The 17,353-nt window shown below is 57.3% G+C and overlaps 2 protein-coding genes across 3 annotated transcripts; both read left to right on the top strand.

Moving 5' to 3' along the window:
* The first annotated feature begins 6,335 nt into the window (after positions 1-6,335).
* Positions 6,336-8,632, top strand: LOC147914165 (uncharacterized). Its single transcript, XM_087447050.1, has one exon. The coding sequence runs from the start codon at positions 7,128-7,130 to the stop codon at positions 8,325-8,327; it is 1,200 nt and encodes a 399-aa protein (XP_087303176.1). The 5' UTR covers positions 6,336-7,127; the 3' UTR covers positions 8,328-8,632.
* A 105-nt stretch (positions 8,633-8,737) lies between these two features.
* TTLL10 (tubulin tyrosine ligase like 10) lies at positions 8,738-17,353 on the top strand. 2 transcript variants are annotated; one of them, XM_087447047.1, is made up of 9 exons: positions 8,738-8,936; positions 9,018-9,150; positions 9,291-9,409; positions 9,598-9,727; positions 10,601-10,672; positions 11,171-11,256; positions 11,650-11,821; positions 12,646-12,817; positions 13,352-17,353. In XM_087447047.1, exons 1-9 carry the CDS (start codon positions 8,876-8,878, stop codon positions 13,730-13,732), a joined length of 1,326 nt encoding a protein of 441 aa, XP_087303173.1. In that variant the 5' UTR covers positions 8,738-8,875; the 3' UTR covers positions 13,733-17,353. The 2 variants fall into 2 exon arrangements, with proteins under 2 accessions (XP_087303173.1, XP_087303174.1); XM_087447048.1 differs by having other exon boundaries at positions 8,856-8,936; positions 13,423-17,353.

Below are 17,353 nucleotides of genomic sequence, written 5' to 3'. Positions count from 1 at the left end.
CCAGGATTAGGACGCTCAGGTATCAGCCCTGCCCACGGCGCCCGAGTAGGAGCTGCCACCACACCTGGCAGGCGTGGGCCAAGCAGAACCCCAACCAAGGCTCCAGAGGGCGGAGGCACTGCACTGGGTGGGCGGCCACCTCACACACCAGCAGTACCTCCAGCCTTGGTGTGGGGCCCGCAGCCCAGGCCTCCTCACTCTGGAGAGAGCAGGGGGCGCCCACGGCCTCCTACCTCGGGGCCCTGCCTCCACCTGGGCCTGCCTGCCTGGGCAGGCACCACGTGCCATCCGCGTCCCCGGGCTGAGGCGCCGGGGCCCCTGTGGGCATCTTACCGGACAGTGCTGGATTTCTCCGCTCGACTCTAACACTGTCTGGTAACGATGTTCAAAGGTGACCCACTGCCGCCTGCGGGGGAGCGGCCCGAGGACATGCTGTCCTGAGCTCCTGGACTCCACAGATGGGCCACGCGCAGCATGGGGTCGGTTCTGCCACCTCGGGGCCCTCGGCGCCTCCTCTGTGCTGAGCCTTCCTGGCTCCCTCCCGGGCTGGGTTCTCGGGGTGACCTGACCCCCGGGAGAGACCACGAGGGCCAGGATACCAGGACTGGAGCAGGGCCACTAGCCCTGTCCTGAATATCAACCTCGTCCTGGGAGCCCGCGCCCTCAGCCCACCCCCCAGCCTGGCCCACTTTGCTCTGATGGGCTGGGCTGGGCTCTGAGAGCTTTCAGCGGAAGTGGACCGTGAGGCCCAGGTCAGCCGCCACACGGGGAAATGCATTTTCTAGCTGGTACAGAGCTGGCAGTAGGCAGCCCGCCTTCTCTGCCCAGCCCCTGCTGTCCACCATGCAGGGTCATGTGTCTGCTGTGGCTGTCCTGGGGCAACCCAGCCACACTCGCCATTGGGAGCTGGCCCTGCCCTTAGAGGCAGGCCCCAGTCAGGGGGGTTGGGTGTGGATGGCGGGCTCTCTCACACCATAAAGGGGCCGCAGGAAGCTCAGGGATGTCCAGGTGCCTCGGCCCCAACCTACAAGACGAGTGCAGTGGACATTCTGTGCTGTACCCGACAAGGACAGATTTCTCCCTCTCCCCCCACAAGCGCCCACAGTGTCACAGGTGAGAATGGGAACATTGTCTGCAATCGGCAAGGCCAGGATGGCCCTTTGCTTTATCTTTTTGATCTGAAGCCAAGATGCTGGCCCCCAGACCTGCCTGGCCCCACGTACAGGGACGGCCCTTCTGGGCCCCGGGAACCCCACCCTGCACTGGGCCCCAGCCGGCCTCTCCTGGGGAAAGAGGGGTCTGCCCCTGGCCTCGCTGTTACTCATTAACCACCCGAGAGCCATTCAGGAAACTGGCGAGGGTGCACAGGGAGCGTTTACTCAGGATCAGGAGCAGGGCGACCAGATGGCTCCCCAGCTGCACCCACAAACACACGCGCCTAGGGGCTGCGTGCCGGGATCGGGGTCTGCGGGAAAGCCCTCCTCAGAGCAGCCCAGGCGCGAGGCGGTTTCCCTGAGGCTCCAGCCAGACACCAGGCTGCAGGGCCTCTGGGGGCTGCTCTGCAGACTCAGGAGGGTCCCGGGTCTCGCCGCCTAGCTGCACTGTCCTGCTCCCTTGGGGCACCATGGGACAGGCCGTGGGAGAAGCTGCCCCTGGGCCATCCTGGTAGGGCCGCCGGACTCGAGGCCACCTGTACCGCAGCCTGCCGATGGGTGTCTTACCAGACATGGTTAGATCTGGGTCTTTCTGTCTAATACTGTCTGGTAATGCCGTCCATCCATGGCCTGATCGCCACCGGAGGAGGGGCCCCTTGCCGGACACCAGGTGGAGGGCAAGGCCCGCAGTCCATGGGGCCCAGGGGCGGCCCTGAGCCAGGCGGTGCACACATCCCCAGGCCTGGGGCCCTTGTGTCCCCCCAGGGCACAGGCCACACCGAGACTCCCCCAGCCCCCATGACCCTGACTAGGGGAGCCTTTTGACCCCAAAGTGGGCTTTCTGTTGCAGACCTAATGAATTGTTGGTGAAATAAAGGATGTGAGGCGCCAAGGCGGCTGGTACTGTTCATCTCAGGCACACAGATGGCACAGCCCACCCCACAATGGCCCCACAGGCCTGACACCGAGGGTCTGTGAGCAGATGGTGCAGCCACCATGCTGTAGGCACCACCACTGGGCCAGGAGAGACCCAGGGGGTCTGTAGTCAGCCACACCCCAGAGCCCCACCCTGGAGCCCTCTCCAGGGAGGTGACCTTATCCCTTGGCACCTCCAACCTGTACCAGGCCAGGGGGCCCGAGGAGGACAAGAGAGAAGCAGACCCCCAAAAACCCCAACCCAGGGTAAAGAAGAGCACCTGTGCCCAGCAGTGCCCCCAGGGACCCCCGGGGCCACTCTCTCCCCCACCCCAGGCAGCACCAGGAGCCTGGAGGGTGCTGGGAGTGGAGACCCCAAGGTGAGACCCCGCCCTCAGCCTAGAGCAAGAAGCTCGTGGTAAGGGGCGAGATGAGTAGGGGTGGGGCAGAGACCACCTATCCTTCCATGGGCCTCAGCCCAGGGTCCTCACTGGGTCCCCACAGGCCCATCGCTCCAGGTGCAGGGCAGATGACCACCCATGCCGGGGTGGCAGGCCTCGCAGCTGCCCTGCCGTCGGCCTGCCCTCAGGCCCTGCCCTGCAGCCCCTGCCCTGCTCTCAGTTGCTCAGCCCACTGAATCTCATCGAGATGTCCTCTGTCTAAAGCTGTCCCCAAACCAGACTTCTGGATGCTGATCCCACCCCCAGCCTCATGGCTGCCCCCTCAAAGCCCCTTTCTTCCCCTGAGAATTCCAAGCAGGTCCTCAGGTCCTAACTCGTGTTTTTGCAAAGGACCCTCTGAGGACAGAGCCCCAGACCCTGCACCCCCTTCCCCAAGTGCTCGGTGGCCAGAGTCTGGAGGGAGGCCCTCCTCCTCCCTCCTCCCTCTCTCCTTCTTCCTTCCTCCCTCCCTTCTTTCTCCTTCCTTCTCTCCCTCCCTCCCTTCTTCCTGAGCGCCCTCTGCGACCTGGGGGAGGAGGAAGGTCCCTAAGATGGAGCCACAGATGGCGATGAGGCCCGGGAGCACGTGTCAGCTATCAGGGCTGCCTGTGCTAAAGAAGCCAGAGCAGTTGAGAAGGTGTTTGGGGGTGAAGTCAGCCCGGGAAGGCCTCTCGAGCAGATGACTAAGTGGGGACCATGCAGACACCTGCAGGAGCCAAGCAGAGGGACTCAGAGGCCAGAGGCTGCATGAGGCCAGCAAAGAGGGCTTCCTGGTCCAGCATCCAAGAGCCTTGGCCTGGCCCCAGCAAGGCACTGACTCTCCATGGGGGGCGGGACCTGACCTGTCTGGGAGACCCCCAACCATGGCTGCAGGAGGGGCACTGGGCCTTCCCTGCTGCTCCTCCTGGCCCTGGAGCGGGGGCTGGACTGCCCCCTCCTGCCTCCAGCACACAGGGTCTGAGCACACCCACGAGGCCCCCAGCTGCCCCCTGCCCCAAGGGAGAGGCGTCCAGCGGTTGATGATTCTTTGCCTGGCTCCAGGCGGCAGATGCAGTGATGCGCCAGCCCCAGGCCATCGTGGGAAAGGCTGCTGCCAGGGCAGCACCCACACCATCCAGTTTTTCAGGTTATGAGGCCAAGTTTTTGAGTTTGAGTTCTCGCTGGCACAGTGTGGGCAGGGGACCACCTCTCAGAACCTGTGGAGAGCCGTGGGGGACCAGGATGGTGGGCGGGCCAAGGAGCCTGGGAGCCTCCAAGGGGTCTGGACCCTAGAACTGATGTGGGGAGAGAGACACGGGATCCCAAAGGAGGACAGCCATGGGGGTTCTGAGGGTCTATGCTTAGGTGACCAAGAGGTCCAGAGGCCCCACTGCTCCTCCCACCCGCTGTTGCCCCTGGCAGGCCCAGGCTGGGGGCCACTAGCTCCCAAGGCCAGGGTGCTCCAATCTGTCAGTCAAGGGCTTGGCCAGAGGGGCTCTCTGCCCCTCCAGGCTGACCTACAGCTACCACAGGGCAGATGGGTCTCAGGCCAATGTCCAGCAAGACTGACTCCCGAAGGCCCCCAGCTCCTGACCCAGCAGGCACGGAGCCTGGGAGAGCGTCAGCCTCTGTGTGGGGTCAGGGAGGCCTCCCCCTAGTGAGGAGAGGTTTAAGGGCTACTGAAACAAGTGACCACAAACTGGGGGCTTGAGACAACAGACGCCTTCTCACAGCTCAGGAGGCCAGAAGTCAGAAGCCAAGGTTGGGGGGCACTCCCTCCAGAGGCTCCAGGGGAGAATCCTTCCTGCCTTTTCCGGGCTCTGGGGGCTCCAGGCGTCCCTGGGCTTGTGGCCGCATCCCTCCAGCCTCTGCTCCCATCTTAACGTGTCTCCTCCTCTCTCTCTGCCTGCCTCTTTGAGGACACTGGTCACTGAATTTAGGGCCCACCAGATAATCCAGGAGGATCTCATCTCAAGATCCTTCACTTAATCACATCTGCAAAGACACTTTTTCTAAGTAAGACTGCATCCACAGGTCCCAGGGCTTAGGACGTGGACACATATTTTGGCGGCCACCATCCAGGCCCACAAGAAGCAAGTGAAGGAACCTAAGCAGAGACCCCCTCGTGACCCATGCAAGGCTCTGCAGGGGGACAAGGCCACGTGGGAGGGTGGGGCCAGGGGCCGTGCAGGGCAGCTGGAGGTACAGCGGCTGGGAGCTTTCTTGGCGCGCTGGTCTCCCAGAGCCGGTGTGAGCCCCTGCTGCCCCTCGGGGGAGGCATGGACCGCGCTGAGCCCCACTTCTTGTTTTGTAAAGTGGGGGCACCACGCGCTGGGGCTGTGCTGAGACAACATGTGGCTCGTAAAGCGCTTGGGGTCCAGGCGTGCACCTGGGGGTCTCGAGAAGGCTCAGGGATGATACTGGGGAGGATGGAGGGCCTGGTGGGGGCCGTGCTCCAGCCTCAGTCACCCCCCTGCTCCCTGCCCCCTCATCCACCTGCTCACCTCTGGGCCCTAGGTCTGGTTGCTGGGAGACGGTTGCTGGGTCACTACTGTTGTTTCCTGGCAGAGGGCTCGCACCACCTTGTCAGGCAGGTAGGAGGGGCAGGGGGCCACCAGCGGGGGTCCTGGCTGGGCATGAGGGCTGGGGCCTGCCGTCCTGTGCCCTCCCCCGGCCACCAGGGACCCTGTGGGTCCTCTTGGGACTCTGCCCAGGAGCAGAGGGGGAGGGAGATCGGGGAGGGGAGGGTGGGTGTGGGTGGCCTTCCTGGGCCGAGCCCCCTCCGCAGAGGGCCACGCCCCCAGGGCCACGGGTGGAGGGGCACGGCCAGGCAGGGAAGGGCGTGCCTCCTGGGGTGGCGGCCCCTCAGGACCAGGTCTGTCTCCCAGAACCAAACTCTGGAAGGGTGGCCTCCTGAAATCTGCAGGGCCCACAACCCCCAGACAGCCTGCCCCCAGCCAGGAGGCGCCAGCCTGCCCAACGATGTCAGCACCTCTTGGCACCCGTGTGGACAAACGGGAATCCGGGGGGCCGCCTGGCTGGACGCTGACCTGCCTCACTTTCTCGGACATTCTCCTCAGGTCCGCGAGGGTCTCCCACTCCACACACCAGGGTGCTGTTTCCTGCCGGTCCTCTCACCTGACCAGGTAACAGTTGATTTCCCAACCTATTGTACAGTGGAGTTCTCACTGCTCCCAGCGCCATCCTGACGGGACCCCCGGCTGCGCGCACGCGTCTCACCCTAAGTGACAAGTGACCTCCCAAGGACACCTGTGAGCGTGGAGCTCTGCGCCTTGTTTAGAATTCCGGCCTTGAGTGGCTGCAAAGAGCAGCTGCTGGACGACGGTGAAGCCACAAGCCCCGACCCAGGGGCTCCAGCCAGCCCTGCAAAGACCCGAGGTCACCACAGCCTGTGTGCCTGGCCCTCTTTCTATCTTTGTTAATTTGCATGAGGAGAAATGATAACTCATGGCTTGTTTAATTCTTTGTGAAAGTGGTGAGTACACAAAGTTAGAAAAGCCAGATCAAGGTGCAAGGCTGAGCATGGAGACCAGCGTCCCCCCAGCTCCAAGGCCGCCTCGTGGGCTCCTCCTGCTGCTGCCGCACTTGCCTCCGCATCTCTGCGGAGCGCCCGCAGCTGCTGTCTCTCCAGTTCCCCTGGCAGAAGTTACCCCCGACTCTGCACCATGGAAGACGGGGACTCACTCCCCACACACCACACGTGTTCCTGTTGCAATCACAGCGATGCTCACGGCCCCGCTGTGCCCTCATCCTCCTCACCACGTCACGGCAACGCACAGTGAGCACGCTCTGGGTGTGAACTCAGTCAGGCTGCTGTCACTCCCAGCCCACTCTGCAGGAGAAGAAATTGGCACGGAGAGATTAGGTAGATATCGGGGGTCACAGCCAATCCGCTGTGACCAGCCCAGCTCCCGGGCTCAGGAGCTCCCCTGAGGGACATCTGGAGACCTTTCTCCGCCCTAGGCACCTCCTCTGTCTCTCAGCGCCCCGCCCTCCCAGCCCTGGGTCCCCTGGACGCGACTTTAGCCCCATGTCCTTCATGCTTCTGTGTTTCATTCTCCTTTCTGGGAGATTTCCTGGCCTTGCACTTCGACCGTTGCGTTGCATTTTTAACTTCCACTAGCTCTTCGTATTTTCTGTTCCTTTGTTCTAACAGCGTCCAGACCTCTTCCGGGGTGAGGACTCTCCTGCTCCCCCAGCACCTTCTGGGGGTGGTTTCCTCTGACTTCTGTGTTATCCTGTTTCTTCCCTCTCCTCTTCCTCTGTGTGTGTGTCTCTGCATGTGCGTGACTGAGTGTGTCTGTGTGTGTGTCTGTGTGCGTGCATGACCAGGTGTGTGTCTGTGCGTGTGTGACTGTGTGTCTGTGCAAGACCAGGTGTGTGTCTGTGTGTGTGTGACTGAGTGTGTGTCTGTGCATGACCAGGTGTGTGTCTGTGCGTGTGTGTGACCGAGTGTCTGTGTGTGTGCCTGTGCATGTCCATGACCAAGTGTGTGTCTGTGTAAGTGTGTATATGTGGGTCTGTGTGTGTCTGTGTGGGCGCCAAGCTCTCACTCACCCTCAGATTCCTGTTGGCCCACCAGGGCCACTCACTTCAGAGTGCTGTGGGCAGGTGCTGAATGTCAGAATGTTGGGGGTCCCGTATCTCCAGCAGGACTCCTTGGACCTGCCACGGGTGCTGGGAACCAAGTGGGAAAGGGCTGGGGTCTCTCAGGCAATGTGGAAAGTTGTGCACGCCCACACACACACCCTCCCTGTTCTCAGCAGGCTCTCCCTCCTTCCCCGCCTGCTCCCGTGGTCATGCTGACAGCTCTTCACAGTTCCTCTTCCGTCCTGAGTGCGCACCGAGGGTCAGTCAGCATTTCTTGGTGACCAGCTTGTGTGTCTGCAGGAGCGGGAGCCCCGTCTCTGTCCTGCCAGCTTTTCAGTTGCTTGCCTTTCCACTGCTTGAGTGTTTTCAATCCTTCAGAAAGTCCTTGCCTCCCAAACGGCCCCAAAACTGGGAAGGACCCGTCGAAAATTCCCTGAAATGTTCCCGAGTTGGCCACACGGGAAAAGGTGCTCAAAAGAAGGGATTGTCCTGCGGGCAGGGCCCAGGCAGCAGTGAGGACACTCCTGGACACCTCGCTGCCCGGCCCTGCCTCAGACACAGAGCCACCCTCGACTCTGGGGAGGCACCTGTTCAGGGCCAGGGTGCCCCTCCCAACCCCCGCAGGCCTGACGGCGGCCCTCCTTACAGCCAGCACCGAGGCCGAGCACGGCAACACCAGGCAGACGGTCCTTGCAGGGGAGACCTCGCCCGGGACAGACAGGATGCAGAGATGGCCCTGGTCCTGCGGGGCACCAGGCCCCACGGTCACCACAGAGACAGCAGCCAGCCACAAGCAGAAACCCAAGTCCAGGACCCCGGGAGGCGTCCCTCCCTGGGCAGGGTGGGCCTGACCTTGTGCCCAGTCCAAGGACTAGGACCACCAGCTGCCAGAAGGTCTTGCAGGGGGGTGGGGGCGACATCTTCCCAGAGGCGCACCCGCCCCAGTGCCCCCACACCTGTGGCCCAAAGCCGCACCTGCTTCAACCACCGCCGGGGACTACCCAATTGGACCCAGGTCAGCGCGAAGAGAGGCAAGCAGTCAAGGATTACAGGGGTCGGGCAGAGCCGTCCCCGGGTGCCAGGCAAATGCAGGCCCCCGCCAGGCCAGGGCCTCCCCAGGACAGGTGCCCCATCCCAGGGAAGGTGTTCTCATGGGGGGACCACACACGGCCCTGGGAGAGGAGCCAGCAGGAAGCCATGCATTGGGTGTGGGGTCTGGGCCAGCTGAGCAGGGCAGAGGACAGCAGAGTCAGGGTCTGAACAGGCACAGAGAGGGGATACCGCTGCTGTCCACAGTGTGGGGGGGGCCACCCCCATGGGCAGCCACAGCAGGCATGCCCCTGCCTGCCCTGAAACCCAGCCCCTGCCCAGGGCAAGCACGACCCCATCACCCCTGCCTGAAATGGGTCACCTGTGATGTCATGATGGACATTGTGACCCCACCCTCCTGGGCACATCCCTGCACCATGTCTGCCCCCAGGTCCAGCTGCACATCCTAGCCCCTTCCCTGCACAGAGCCCCTGCCCTGTTGGTAAGGAGGGGCCCTGCCTGCTCCAAGGCTGGCCCTGGGTGGTAGGGACTGTCCCCTCTCTCCTAGGAGCTGTGACCGGCCCAGGTCCACTGGTCAGGCCTGAGCCTGGGCTGAGATGGGCTGAGACAGACTGGGGGCACTTCCCAGGGGCTGCTGGAAATGGCTGGGCTTGGTTGAGGCCGGATTCTGAATGGGCACCACCCCCTGATCCCACTCCGTTCCCAGGCTGGGCCCATGAGAGATTGATGGGGAGCGGCCAGGAGGAGGGGCTCCTGCATCAGCTAAGCCAGCTGGACCAAGATGCAGGTGGGGTCTGAGGCAGGGGCCGAGAGGGGGTGGGAGAGCCTGCAGCCAGGCCAGAGCCTCTGACCACCCACCCGCCCCCAGACCTGGATGACACTGAAGCTGCTGGGCCCCGGGCCGCCCTCCTGGAGAAGCACCTGCTGGAGGGAGAGAAACAGCTGCCCAGCCCCGGGCAGGGCCCCTTCTTCTACATCGGGGGCACCAACGGGGCCTCAATGTGAGTGGGGGCCTCAAGCCAGGCCCAGCCCCGCTGCCCCCAGGGCCCAGCCCAGCCTCAGCTCTGCTGCCTTGGCCCCCATGTCCCCTCCCCTGGCATGCCCCCCTCCCCCCAGGGTGACGGCTGCCCCTGCCCTGCAGAATCAGCTCCTACTGCAAGAACAAGGGCTGGCAGCGCATCCAGGACAGCGGGCGGGAGGACTACAAGCTGAAGTGGTGCGAGGTCAAGAGCCGGGACAGCTACTGCAGCTTCCGGGAAGGTAGCCGGGAAGAGGGGCCGGGGCTTGCCCGCAGCCTGCGAGGGCCTGCTGGGCCAGAGCACGGGGCGAGCAGCACCACAGCCCTCCATGGGGGCTGGGGGGGGTGGGGCGTGGTGAGGGCCATGGGGTCTGGGTGGCTGCAGCCCTGTGGCAGTCACCCACATGCTGCCCAGGGCTCTGTCATCCAGGGGAGCAGCTGCTGTACCAGCTGCCCAACAACAGACTCCTCACCACCAAGATCGGGTTGCTCAGTGCCCTGAGGGTATACTCGCGGGTCCTGAGCAAGATCAACAAGGCAGCGTTGGGCGCCCAGGCCAGGTAAGCCAGCCCTGGCCCACCTGGCACTGGCCATCAACCCGCCATGCACCCATCTGTCCTTTAAAGCAGTAGATCCTGTCCACCCACCCCACCCCACAGACCGACCCATCTGACATGTACGTCAGTCGCTGGTCCTGGCCGCCCTCCACGGAATCCGTCTGCTCACTATTCTGTCCACTCACCAACATCCATCCACCCACGCATCTTCCCACTGGCCCATCCAGGCACTCACCAATCTGTCTCCACTCCCAAACACCTGCCCCCCATTCCATCCACCTGCCCCTCGGACCACCCAGCTATCCTTACACACACCAACCACGGACCACCCACTGGTGTTCCCGATTTAGTCATTCATTGCCTCCACACCCACTGCCATCCACCCACCCATACCTGTCCCCACAGCTCCTTCTCCACTCACTGTCCATCCACTACCCTTCACCACCACCCCACAGCCGTGCCGAGCCACTCAGTGAACTCATCTCTCTGACCTGCCCACTCGCTCAACCATGCATTTGCCAGACAATTTCCACATCTGCCCACCCATCCAATCAACCACCCACCATCTGCCTCCCCCATCCACCCTCACCAGGCAGGCAGCCTACCCACTACCTGGTCATTCACAACATCATCTTTACATCTACACGTCCAGCCGTCCACCTCCACCCTACCCATTTCTGTCAGCAACTCTGATCTGTTCCCCCAGGCATCCATGTGTCTATCTACCAGACCACCTCTCCATCCATCCACCTACCACCCACCTATCTGCCTCAAAGCCCCCACCCATTCCCCCACCTCTCCAGACCCCCACCCACCCATTCTCCACACACTACTGAGTGGCCACTCAGGCCAGGCCCTGTGTCCCCTGGGGTACAGATCTGGAAAGGATGCAGCACCTGCCCTCGAGGAACCCACGAGGACCAGCCCAGGACGCCTCAGGCCACAGAGGTAGATGCACTCAGCCCAGCTGGGAGGGGCCGCTCTGCCCTCAACTCAAGAATGGCCTGGTGGTAGATGACAGGGGTTAGGGCATCCTGAGCCAGGGGAAGAGGTTTGGACTAGCCCAGAGCGTTGACCATGCTGACCACTCGGTGCATGCCAGTCACTGTCCTGGCCTGGGGACACAGCTCTGACTGACTGCTCACAAATGCCTGAGATGAGGCAGGGGGAGGGAGAAGGGGCCAGGGTATGGGGGAGGCACCTGCAGCCTGCAGAGGACCCAGGTGTGCAAGGAGCAGGAAAAGAGTACTCCTGGCAAAAGAACAGAAGGTGGGAAGGCTCTGCAGAGGGAACAGCTGGTGGTAGGGGGGACCAAAAGCTGCGAGTGCCTGGAGCCCAACACACTCTCCCCCCAGCCGCCCTCAGTCAGACCCCTAGAATGGCTGGCTAAGCCTGCCGGGAGGAGGACAGCGCTCCCGTGTGCTCCCCACCTCCCTGCTCCCCCAGGGTCCTGAAAATGGAAGAATTTTTCCCAGAGACCTACCGTCTGGACATCAGCGAGGAGAGAAAGGCTTTTTTCACCCTCTTTGATGGTGAGAGGCCGCTGGATGCCAGCCCTGCTCCGGGAAGATGGGTTCAGGCCTGGACCAAGGTGGGGGTGTGATGAGGCCAGGTCAAGGTCCGGCGAGGTCGAGGTTCCGGCATGGTCAGGGAGGGGAAGGGTGGAGCCAGGGAGGGCGAGGTCGGGGCTGAGCCAGGGTGGGAGGGTCTGGCTGGGCTTTAGCGGAGGCCGGAGCCTGGTAGGGGCGGGGCCATGGCTGGGCGTGGTCAGCGGTGGATGGGGCGTGGTCAGAGCCGTGGTTGGGCGAGGTCAGGGCCAGGACGGGGCAAGGTCAGGGCAGCGAGTGGACGTGGTCCCATAGGGGGGCGTGGTCAGGACCGGGGTGGGGCGGGGCCGCCCGGGGCTCAGGGGCCTCTCTCCGCAGATACCCAGATGTGGATCTGCAAGCCCACCGCCTCCAACCAGGGCAAAGGCATCTTTCTGCTCAGGAACCAGGAGGAAGTCACTGCCCTCCAGGCCAAGATCCAAAGCATCGAGGACGACCCCATCTACCGCAAGATGCCGTTCCGCGCGCCCCAGGCACGCATCGTGCAGAGGTGTGGGCGTGGGCGCCATGAGGGGCGTCAGTCCAGGGAGGGCTGACCCTGGGCCCCGCTGGTGCCTGTGGGGGTCGCAGAGCCTACAGAGGAGTCCTCGGCCGTGGAAGCCTGCGGTGCCCCTAATCAGGCCCTTCTGTGGCCAGCAGAGGTGGGGTATTATATGGGGTCGCAGTCACAACGGAGATCCCCCCCACAGAGGCTCCTGGACACGCAGGGAGGGCGTGGTCAGTTTGTCGCCAACCTGGGCCCTGCTCCTCTGCCCTGCAGGAAGCCCAGCGGTGGCAGGACCCCCTACAGCCAGCCTCTCCCCCATCCCGGCCAGGTGTAGACCGCACGCCTGCCACAGCTGCTGTCTGCTGCCCTTCCCTTCTTGTCAGCCTCCCAAGCTGCTGCTCCCAGCCTCTGGGTCTCTAGACCTACAGCTTCCTCCACCTGGGATGTCCCCTCCCTGCCGCTCCAAAGCCACCAGCCCTTTAAGGCCCAATGTCAGCCCTTCTTCCTCCTCCAGGCAGTCCCTCCGGCCCACAGGGGCCCAGTCTGCTTCCACCCTGCAGGCTCCTGGTGAGAGCTGCACCCTGGGGTGCCCCAGATGCATGCAGTAGGCTGAGATCGAGGGGCCAGGCCCTCCCTCCCAATTCTCTGACCTGTTCAGGCTCAGAAATGTCCCCTTACCAATGGACACTGCACTCAGCCAGAGGAGGGAGCCCATAGGTCACACTTGGGACAGGTGGCAGGAGCACTGAGGAACCGACCCAGGCCCTGGTGGGGGTGAAGGGACACAGGCCAGGCTGGCCATGTTCTCAGGCCCCACATGCCCCCAGGTACATCCAGAATCCACTGCTGCTGGATGGGAAGAAGTTTGACGTGCGCTCCTACCTGCTCATCGCCTGCACCATGCCATATATGGTCTTCTTTGGCCACGGCTACGCTCGCCTCACCCTCAGCCTTTATGACCCCTGTTCCAGCGACCTCGGTGGCCACTTGACCAACCAGGTAAGGGCACCTCACAGGAAAGGGGCCTCCCTGCAGCCTTGGGACAAGATCTCTGCCCAGAAATGCAAAAGAGAGGCTTGCTGTAGACATGCTCAGACCCAGAGGTGGCTCAGACACAGGGGTGGCCCAGTCTTGGAGGTGGTCCAGGTCTGGAGGTGGCCTGGGCTCCTCCTGCCTGCAGTCAGCACTGTCTCTCACCTCAGCCACAGCAGGGCTTCCTGGTGAAATGACCAAGCCCTGCAACTCTGACCCCCAGCTTGGTTCCCTCTGGGTGTGGATGAGGTGTGGGTGGGGGTAGGAGCTGAGGGGCAAGGGGTCTCTGTGAGGACCTCAGTGGAGAGATCTTTTCCTAATGGGAAGAGTCTAGGCAGGGGCCTCCCATGAGGATCTGTGGGGGACTTGACGGCTGAGGAGTCTCAGTGGAAGAAGGTGTTATGGGAGGGTCTTGGCAGGCAGGCTCCTGCAGGGTGTCCTGGAGGAGTGGGGCCTCTGTGGGATCTCTGGGTAGCTGGGTTAGGGTGAGACTATTTTTAGGGCCCCTCAGTGGGGCAGGACCTCTGGGTGTTCTGCGGCAGTGGTCTCCAGGCGCCACACTGCCCCCTCAGTTCCTGCAGAAGAAGAGCCCCCTCTACGTGCTGCTCAAGGAGAACACGGTGTGGAGCATGGACCACCTCAACCGGTACATCAACGACAAGTTCAGGAAGACCAAGGGCCTCCCCAGAGACTGGGTCTTCACCACCTTCACGGTCCGTGCGCTCCTCACCCACCGCAGCCTGGGGGGGCCAGGGTCAGGACCCCTTAGGGTATGTGGGGGGCGGGGGTGGTGTTTCCGCCTCTGCTGGGCTGGGCAAGGGGCACGTCAGATGTCCTGGGGGGGCGCGTCTGTATTGGAGGGTGTGTCTGTCTGAGGTGTAACTGCGGGCTGTGGAAGCTGGCCGCTCTGAGGTGTCTCCATTACTCTCTCATCTCTCTCCCTCTCCCTCTCTCAGCTGCGATAATTCACGATAATTCACATAAACTTTACCATTTTAAAGTTTACAGTTCAGTAGTTTTAGTTGATTCACAGAGTTGTACAATAGTTCAGAACATTTTCATCTCCTCAAAAAGAAACCCCGTGCCCATTAGTCATCTCTGCCCATTCCACTCCCCCAGCTTCTGGACACGACTGATCTACTTTCTGTCCCTATGGGTTTCCCTATTCTGGACATTTTGTATAAATGGGAGCATACACTACGTGGCTTTTCCTGGCTTCCTTTACCAAGCATCATGTGTTCGAGACTCATCCACGTTGTGGCATGTGTCAGTACCTCATTCCTTTTTACAGCTGAGTAACATTCCAGCGTGTGGATCCACCACAACTTTTTGGGTGAACATCCATCAGTTGATGGACGTTTGGGTTGTTTCCACCTTTTGTCTATTATGAATAATGCTATGTGAATATTCTTGTACAAGTTCATGTATATGTTCATGAACATATATTTTCAGGTCTCTTGGGTACATACCTAGGAATGGAATTGTGGGGTCACATGGTAACTCTTGTGTTCAACTTTTTGAGGAACTGCCATACTCTTTCCACGGTTGCTGCAATAGTTCACATTCCCATCAGCAATGTATGAGGGTTGCAGTTTCTCCAGATCCTTGCCAATATTTGTTTTTTGTTTTTCGTTTTTTTTAATAGTCGTCCAGTGGGTGTGAAGTGGTATCTCATTGTGGGTTTGATTTACATTTCCCTAATGATAATGATATTGAGCATCTTTTCATGTGTTTATTGGCCATTTGTATATCTTCCTTAGAAAAATGTCTATTCAGATTCTTTGTCCATGCTCGCCTGTTAGGCTGTAAGAGCTCTTTATATGTTCTGGATGCTAGACCCTTATTAGATATGTGGTTTGCAAATATTTTCTCCTGTGAGTTGTCCTTTCACTTTCTTGATAATGTCCTTTTTTGCAGAAAAGTTTTAGATTTTGGAAAAGACCAATTTATCTATTTTTTCTCTGGTTATTCATGCTTTTGATGTCATATCTAAGAATCCATTGCCAAATCCAAGGTTGTAAAGATTTATACCTATGTTTTCTTCTAAAAGTTTTATAGTTTTAGCTCTTACATTTAGATCATTGACCCATTTTGAGTTAATTTCTGTATATGGCATTAGGTAAGGGTCCAACTTCACTTTTTTGCACGTGGATGTCCAGTTGTCCTAGCGCCATTTGTCGAAGAGACTGTTCTTGGCACATCGTTGAAAATCAATTGACCACATATGTACAGGTTTATTTCTGGACTCTCAGTTCTATTCCACTGGTGTGTGTGTCCATCCTTAAGTCAGTACCACACTGTTTTGATTGCTGTTGCTTTGTTCTATTAATGTGCTGTATTACATTGATTGATTTTCATGTGTTGAACAAGTCTTGCATTTCTGGGATAAATCCCACGCAAACATGGTACATTATCCTTAAATACACTGCTAGACTTGGTTTGCTAGTACTCCATTGAGTATTTTTGTGTCTACACTCATAAGCAATATTGGTTTATAGCATTCTTTTGTTGTATGTTTGTCTGGTTTTCGACATGTTCCCTCCTCTTCTATTTTTGGAGAGTTTGTGAAGGATTAGTGTTAATTCTTTAAATGTTTGGAAAAATTCACCAGTGAGGCCATCTTGTCCCGGACTTTTCTTTGTGGGAAGGTTTTTTATATTATTACTACTAACTCGAGCTTTGCTTGTTACAGGTTATTCAGATTTTCTGTTTCTTCTCGGGTCAAGCTTATTCATTTGTCTTTCTAGGAATCTATCCATTTCTTCTGAGTTGTCTAATTTGTTTGGAATACAGTTGTTCATAGTATTCTATGAACAACAATAATCCTTTTTATAATCATTTTCATCTCTATGTAAGGTCTTTCTTTCTTGATTTTAGTAATTTGGGTATTCTCTCCTTTTTTCTTGGTCAGTCCAGCTAAGAGTTTGTCAGTTTTGTTGATCTTGTCAATGAACCAGCTTTGGTTTCATTGATTTTATCTATTGTTTTCTATTTCTATTCCCTTTATCTCCACTCTCTTCTTTATGATTTCCTTCCTTCTTTGCTTTGGGTTTAGTTTTCTCTTCTTTTTCTAGTTTCTTAAGGTTGAAGTTTAGGTTATTGATTTGACATCTTTTCTCTTGTTTATGGTGTTTACAGCCATAAATTCCCTTCTGAGCACTGCTTTCACTGGATCCCTTAAGATTTTATGTGTTCTGTTTTTGTTTTCATTTGTTGCTTAAGAGTGTTACTTAATTTCCACATATTTGTGAATTTTCCAATTTTCCTTCTCTTATTTATTTCTAACTTCATTCCATTGTGGTCAGAGAACATACTTTGTATGATGTCAAACCCTTTAAAAATTACTGAAACTTGTTTTATGTCCTAACACATGTCTGTCCTGGAGAATGTTCCATGTGCACTTGAGAAGAAGGAGTGTTCTGCTGCTGGGTGCAGCGTTCTCTAGATGTCTGTTAGGTCTAGTTGTTTTTCAGGGTTGTTCAAGTCTTCTGTTTACTTGTTGCTCTTCTGTCTAGATGTTCTATCCTGTTCTATCCATCATTGAAAGTGGAGTATTGAAGTCTCCAACTATTATTATTGAATTGTCTATTTCTCCCTTCAGTTCTGTCAGTTTTTGCTTCATGTATTTTGAAGCTCTGTTCTTAGGTGCATGTATGTTATAATTATTACATCTTCTTGATTTATCATTATAAAATGTCCTCTTTTTTTCTTAATGTCCTCAATTTTTGTCTAAAATCTATTTTCTCTGATATTAGTATAGCCATTCCAGCTCTCTTTTGCTTACTGTTGGCATGATATAGCTTTTCCCCTCCATTTGCTTTCAACCTATCTGTGTTTTTGAATCTAAGTGTGTCTCATAGATAGCACATCAAGGGTTTTTAATGCATTCTGCCGATCTCTGTCTTTTAACTGGAAAGGTTAATCCATTTACATTTAGTATACTGATAAGGTAGGATTTACATCTGCTGTTTTGCTATTTGTTTTCTAGATGTCTTTTATCTTTTTTTGTTTCTCAATTCCTCCATTACTGCCTCCTTTTGTTAAATGGATATTTTCTAGCATACTATTCCTAGTGTCATTTCTTTTACTATATATTTTTAAGTTATTTTCTTAGTTGTTGCCCTAGGAATTACCATTAATATCTTATTTTATAACAATTTAGTATGGATTAATACAAAGTTAATTTTAGTATGGATTAATACCAAGTTAATTTCAACAGTATTTTAAAAGACATTGTTTCTATATAGCTCCATCCCTCCCTTTATGCTGTATTGTCACAAATATATATTGCAGGTCTATCAACATAGATTTATAGTTATTGTTTTATGCAGTTGTCTTTTAAATCAGACATAAATAAAAAAGCAATTACCAAAAACTACATGTATACTGTCTTTTATACTTAACTATGTAGTTACCTTTACAGGCGCTGTTTCGTCATGTGAATTCACGTTTTCATCTAGTGTCCGTTCACTTCAGCCTGAAAGACTGTAGTGATTGATAACC

Source organism: Ceratotherium simum, chromosome 22, assembly GCF_057802395.1.
Source record: "Ceratotherium simum simum isolate JZ-2026a chromosome 22, ASM5780239v1, whole genome shotgun sequence".
In the NCBI taxonomy this organism is placed as follows: Eukaryota; Metazoa; Chordata; class Mammalia; order Perissodactyla; family Rhinocerotidae; genus Ceratotherium; species Ceratotherium simum.
Note: the sequence above shows the minus strand (reverse complement) of the source record. Positions and strands in the feature narration are given on the sequence as shown.